At 45.1% G+C, this 6,567-nt stretch overlaps 1 protein-coding gene across 2 annotated transcripts in view; it reads right to left on the bottom strand.

Moving 5' to 3' along the window:
* Positions 1 to 3,566: 3,566 nt before the first annotated feature.
* Positions 3,567 to 6,567, bottom strand: part of TCF7L1 (transcription factor 7 like 1) — a 158,882-nt gene continuing 155,881 nt past the window's right edge. For both annotated transcript variants that reach the window (XM_047853063.1, XM_047853064.1), the window contains 2 exons: positions 6,116 to 6,191; positions 3,567 to 4,984 (listed from right to left, as the gene is read on the bottom strand). In XM_047853063.1, coding sequence (XP_047709019.1) covers positions 4,551 to 4,984; positions 6,116 to 6,191 — 510 coding nt within the window. In that variant the 3' untranslated portion in view covers positions 3,567 to 4,550. The remainder of the gene's footprint in view (positions 4,985 to 6,115; positions 6,192 to 6,567) is intronic.

Raw genomic sequence — 6,567 nt, 5'->3', positions numbered from 1 at the left:
AACCACCAGGGGAAATAACACTATAGTAGTCTGTTGAGTACAATCTTTAGGTTATATGCCATGTAGTTCTAGTCAGTTGAAAGTCTTCAGAATTTCAAGGAACAGTACGTGGCATAAATATAGTTTTCAGAACCAAGTACTTTGTTATTTAAAAACTCTTTAACATGCTTCTCAATGTTTTCCTGTTGTAAGAAATCTCTCTCTCACACATTACTGAGGAGAGAATAAGAATCACAGAGAAGTGAGAAATCTTTTACCAAATTATTTCAGAAATGTGACTGTTCTGGCTAAAAGAAGTGAATTGATAAATGAATCTTTTTTTTTTTTTTTAAGATTTTTTAAAAAAGTTTTTGGGGCGCCTGGGTGGCGCAGTCGGTTAAGCGTCCGACTTCAGCCAGGTCACGATCTCGCGGTCCGTGAGTTCGAGCCCCACGTCAAGCTCTGGGCTGATGGCTCGGAGCCTGGAGCCTGTTTCCGATTCTGTGTCTCCCTCTCTCTGCCCCTCCCCCGCTCATGCTCTGTCTCTCTCTGTCCCAAAAATAAATAAAAACGTTGAAAAAAAAATTTTAAAAAAATGTTTTTATTTAAGTAAGTAATCTACCCCTCCCCCCCTCAAAAATAAACATTGTTAAAAAAATAAAACTTACTACAGAGCTACAGTAATTAGGACAGTGTGGTACTGGCATAAAGACATATAGATGAGTTGGATAGAATTCAATAGAGTCCAGAAATCAGCCTCTACATTTATGGTCAGCTGATTTCCAATAAGGGTGTGCTAAGACAGAAGTCTTTTCAACAAATAGAATAGTCTGGGAAAACTGTCTAATAAGCATGTGAAGAGATGCTCAACATTATTAGTATTACATGCATATCAAAATCACACTGAAATACCACTTCATACCTACCAGGATAGCTATAATAAACAAAGAAAGAAAGAAAAACTGTGTTGGTAAGGATGTGGAGAAATTGGACCCTCATATATTGCTGGTTGGAATGTAAAATGGTGCAGCTGCTATGGAAAACAGTGGCAATTCCTCAAAAAGTTGACACAGAGTTAACCATATGACCCAGCCATTCCACTCCTAGATATACACCCTAAAGAACTGAACACAGGGACTCAAACATACTCATATGTTCAAAGCAGTTCACAATAGCCAAAAGGTATAAAAAAACTCCATGTACTCATCAATAGATGAGCGGATAAACAATGGCTTGTATACATAATGGATTATTCAGCTGTAAAAGGGAATCAAATTTTGATATGTGCCACAATGTAGATGAATCTTGAAAGCATTGTGCTAAGTGAAATAAGCCAGACACAAAAGGACAAATATTAAATATTGTAGGATTCTATTTATAGGAGATACTGAGAATAGGAAAATTCATAAATAGAAAGTAGATTAGAGGTTCGTGAAGTCTGGGGGTCAGGGGGAGTTAATGTTTAATGAGTAGTTTGTGTTTTGGATGATGAAATAGTTCTGGAAATTGACAGTGGTTATGGCGCATGATGTTGTGAATGTACTTAACACCATTAAATTGTCCATTTAAAAAGTTAAAAAAGGGGCGCCTGGGTGGCTCAGTTGGTTAGGTGTCTGACTCTTGATTTTGGCTCGGGTCATGATCTCACAGTTCCTGGGTTGACCCCTGCGTCGGGCTATGTGTGTGCTAACAGCTCAGAACCTAGAGCCTGCTTCGTATTCTGTGTCTCCTTCTCTTTCTGCCCCTTCCCCGCTCATGCTCTGTCTCTCTCTCTCAAAAATAAACATTAAATTTTTTTTAAGTTAAAATGGTAAATTTTATATTATATACATTTATAATAAAAAAAATCTATGTCTGAGTAGGGTAAAACAAAACAAAACAAAAAAACAAAACAAAACAAAAAACCTGGCAAGTCCTCAAAAAGGTAAAGGAAGACTGAAGTATTTTAGCAAAGCTCAAAAAAAAAAAATAAAAATAAAAAAGGAAACATATTTGGATACATGCTACAAAGTGGATGGCCTGGAGAACATTGATTTAAGTCGAATAAGCCAGGCACAAAAGGACGAATGTTTGATGATTCCACTTACATAGACTATTTGGAATAGGCAAATTCAAGGAAATTTGATGGAAAGTAGATTAGAGTTTACCAGGGGCTGGGGTGGGGGTGGGGGGGAGTGGGATGGAGGGAGGTTATTGCTTAATGGTTATGTAGATTCTGTTTGGGGTGATGAAGTTTTGCAAATAGTGTTGGTGGTGACACAACATTGTGAATGTAATGAGTGCCACTGAGTACATTTACAAATAGATAAAATGGCAAATTTTTTTTAATTAAAAAAATTTTTAAATACAAAACCACAGATTTTTTAAATGTTTGTTTATTTTATAAGAGAGAGGGAGGGAGAGTGTGTGTGTGAGCAGGGGAGGAGCAGAGAGGGAGAATCCCAAGCAGGCTCTGGCACAGTCAGTCCGGACCTGATGCGGGGTTCAAACCCATGAACCGTGAGATCATGACCTGAGCTGAAATCAAGAGTTGATGCTTAACTGACGTGAGCCACCCAGGCACCCTTAAAATGGCAAATTTTATATTACATATGTTGTGCCATCACAAGTAGAAAAGGGAATGAAGTACTGAGACATGCTACCACATGGATGACCCTTGAAAATCATAGGCTGAAAGAAGTCAATGAAAAAGGACCATGTGTTGTATGATCCCATTTATTATTTTTTAAAAACTTTTATTTATTTAAGTGATCTCTACACCCAACATGGGGCCTGAACTCATGTCCCTGAGATCAGGAGGCACATGATCTTCTGACTGAGCCAGCTCCCGTATGGTCCCATTTAAATGACATGTGCAGGGGTGCCTTGGTGGCTCAGTTAAGCATCGAACTGTTGATCTCGGCTCAGGTCATGATCTCACAGTTTGCAAGTTTGAGCTGTACATTGGGCTCTGTGTTGATGGCGTGGAGCCTGCTTGGGATTCTGTTTTTCCTTCTCTCTGTGCCTCACCGGCTTGTGCTCTCCCTCTCTCTCAATAAACAAGCTTAAAAAAAAAAAAAATGACGTGTCCAGAGTAGACAAATCCAGAGACAGAAAATAGATTTGTGGTCGCCTGGGACTGTGGGGGGTGAGGGGAGGAATTAGGGATGTCTTCTAAAGGGTTTGCGGTTCCTTTTTGAGGCAGTGAAAATGTCCTAAAATTGACTGTGATGATTGATGCACAAGTTTGAACATACAAAACCCACTGAATTGTATACTTCAAATGGGTAAATCGCATGTTATGTGAATTATAGCTCAATAAAGCTGTTAGACAAGAAATTAATGGTGGTGTTAGGTACCATGCAAAATGACAAAGGCCCCCCTTATATCTTGGCAATTATAAGATAAATGAAAATAAAGATTCCTCTCTTTGGATCTCAGTTATTGACGCTGACTGGTCTCTGTACATTTGAGGCTGAACGTTGGGTTGCATTTTTCTGTCAGGCATGTTTTCATATTCTCCCCTCCCCGGGCCCCACAAAAATCCAGCACAGGGCTTGGTATGAAGATGGGGGCTGGATTCAACAGAAGGACTAAAATACTCAGAAAAGGTCTTGCAACTGCAATTTTATTTTCTTTTGTGAAAATAAACAACTGGAAGTTTAAATTGCTCCAAAAAACCCCATAAAAACAAAAAGAAATACACACAGAAGAAGCATGTGAGGTGATGGGGGGAGGGAGGAGGGAGTTTCGACCTTTGGCAGATTGTGCTAGCACTGACCCAGGGGACAAGAGCCAGGCCTGGGGGCCAGGTCTCGTCTGCCACTCTGGGACCAGGAGAAGAGGTCTGGACTGGTGAGGGGGTGGCACAGAGACTTCTTCACCAAGGAAGTGGCAGGCACCTTGAATCCCTTTAAATGTGGGGGAAGAACCATTTCGGAGGACCTCTCTTCCCACCAAAAGCTGGAGGTTGTTGGGTTAGGGCCCACTGAGGAAAAAGGGATGCTGGTGGAGACAAATCAGGCAAAGGAGGCTTCTCACGTGATGACAGCCTTACCCTGGGCAGAGGACGGAGATGAAGGCAAGAACCCACGGAGCTGAGCAAAGGAGAAAAACTTGGTGAGGGAAAAGAAAATGTCCAGGAGCGCCATCTAGATGAAGAGGCAGCAGGCTAGAGGCCCAGCGATGGCCAACATGCGGACTGGGAAGGGAGGGGGGCACGCGGGAGCGATGAGAACAGGGAGCAGGGCAGAAAGTGAAAGAGGTAGAGAGAAGGGGGGTCTTCTGCCCAGGCCCATCCACCACTGCACATACAGGAAGAATAACACGCTACTTTTCAGTTCTCTTTCTTTTAAAGATTTTTTTTTTGTTTGTTTTGTTTTGTTTTTTAAAAAAGCCTTAAGATCAGCTACTGGTTACATCTACAAAATGTAAAGTGCTGTTGTTACCAGTCACTTTACAGAACAGTCCAGAGTGGTCAAATATTGACCAATAAAGTTTCCTTTTTTTTTTTTTTTTTTTTTTCCGTTGTTTCTTCTGAATCATTACTACTCGACGAGTCACTTGACAGCCTGCATAGGTCAGGGGGCAGCTCAGTGGGCAGACTTGGTAACCAAGGAAAGAGGCTGGGCCTGGAGGACCGGGAGGGCCTGGTGGGCATGGAGCGTGGTGGGGAAGGAGGGGGGGGAAGTCAGCAGAGCTGTGGGCAGGGACCCGAGGGGGAGGGGCCGGGAGAGGAGTGGGGGCTGGCTGCCCATCTGGCCAGAGGAGGTGGCTGTCGCCTTAGCTGACAGGAAGGCGGCCGAGTGTAGAGCCAGCTGGGCCCGGCTCTCCGGCTTGGTGGTGAGGGAGAGGGGCTGGGCTTGCTCCGAGTGGGTTGCAGCAGGGGCAGCAGGCGACGCCAAGGCCGCGGAGGGGGTGGCCGGGGAGTCGAGCATGCTGCCGTGGGAAGAGGCAGGGCTGTCACACGACTTCTCGGGGGGCAGGTACTGAACACATGGCTTCTTGCTCTTGGAGGCCAGAGCACCTACAGGGGAAAAAAGATACACGAAAGGCTGAGCAGCTAGTGGCTGTGGGTGAGGCAGAACACAAGGATGCTCAGTGGGAGGGGAGGGAGGGCCTGAAATTACATCTGAGGCTTTCAAGACCAGGAAGCTGCATTCAGGGACACCTAGAGCACGGAGAAGGGGCAACGTCAAAGTGACAAAGACCTATTCAGCATCTGATAGCAGGGAAAACAGCTCGGTCTATCGCACCGTCACCTTCCTTGCCTAAATCTTACCACTGCGGGAGACAGATCTCCATTCAATGTGCCTTAAAATCTCTGCCTTAGGGTGCTATCAGAGAGGGCACAGCACCTGCTAAGCAGGGAGGTATACGGTGGGTTGGGCAGCACGTACACACTTTACTTATGTGTCCTCATACGTACACGAATGTACAAATTATATAGACGAAAGAAAAGAAAGAGAAAGGGAGAAAGAAGAGAGTAACAGCACGTTGGTACCAGCTGCTCTACACTTGTCCAGAGGTGTGCATGAGGTGGGGGGCACAAGGTGAGGGGCATGACCTAAACGCCTGTCACCGCATGAGCATCTCCGTGCCAGGTGTGACCGCAGTGTGAAAAGACAGAGCACATCATTTTGGCACAAAGCGGTCCCCATACCAAGCAAACTCTTTCGGGGTTCGACCAACCAAACCTTGCAGGAAACCTGCTTCTATTGGATTCACAAATAGGTGGCATGTCGGTCTCTGCTGCGCCCCCTTCCCGACTGAATTCCAGAGGTCATTTCAAATATCTCCAATTTTTACCTTATACATTTATTTGAGAACCCTCAAATAAGATGCAACTCAACTGAACTGAATGCCTAGGCTTTGAAGTGGGAGAGTGCTGGGATCAAATCCTGCCTCCGCCATTTAACAAGCGGAATGACTGGGAAGATCCAACTTCTCTGAGCCTCTTAATCTGCCATCTCTAAAAAGGGGATAATAATAACACCCACCTGGGTATGCAAGAGGCTCCCAAGAGGCAGAGGCCCTGAAAATGGCAGCTATTATGAAACAGCGCTGTCGCTGTACCCTTCAGAGAGCCAGGAACAACCCACAGGCAGGCGCGACTGTGACGGCGGGAAGAAGAGCCAGCACCCTCCTCAGGACTCACCCTCCGCCTCTTGGACTTGCTGCTGGGACTGTGTCTGTGACAGCTGCTTTTCTCTCTTCCTCTTCTTTTTCTTACCCTGAAAATTATGGCCAAAGAAAGGGGTAACCAGGGACAGCTCTTTAGGGGGACAGAAGATACTGCCCATACTGCCCTTGACCCTGGGTGAGAAGCTGGGGGTGGAGGGGAGTCACTCAGGTCACACTCTCCACAGAAGCCTCTGAGGAGCCTTCCTGGAAGGTGCCTTCCCTTCCCCATTCGATTCTTCCCCCTCCAACCCAGTGTCTTGGCCTCCTTGGAAGGCCTCACCCTTCAGTGCCCTTGGGCACTGCTCCAGTGTGATTCTCGATCTTTTTTGAGGGGACTCAGGCGCCATTGAAAATCTAAGGCAGCTCTGAGGCCTCTCATCAGAAAGAAAAAACAAAGCAAATAAGAACAGACATACAAAAATCTGT

This window comes from Prionailurus viverrinus, chromosome A3 (genome assembly GCF_022837055.1).
Source record: "Prionailurus viverrinus isolate Anna chromosome A3, UM_Priviv_1.0, whole genome shotgun sequence".
NCBI classification, from domain to species: domain Eukaryota; kingdom Metazoa; phylum Chordata; class Mammalia; order Carnivora; family Felidae; genus Prionailurus; species Prionailurus viverrinus.
This window is presented reverse-complemented; position numbering and strand designations above follow the sequence as displayed.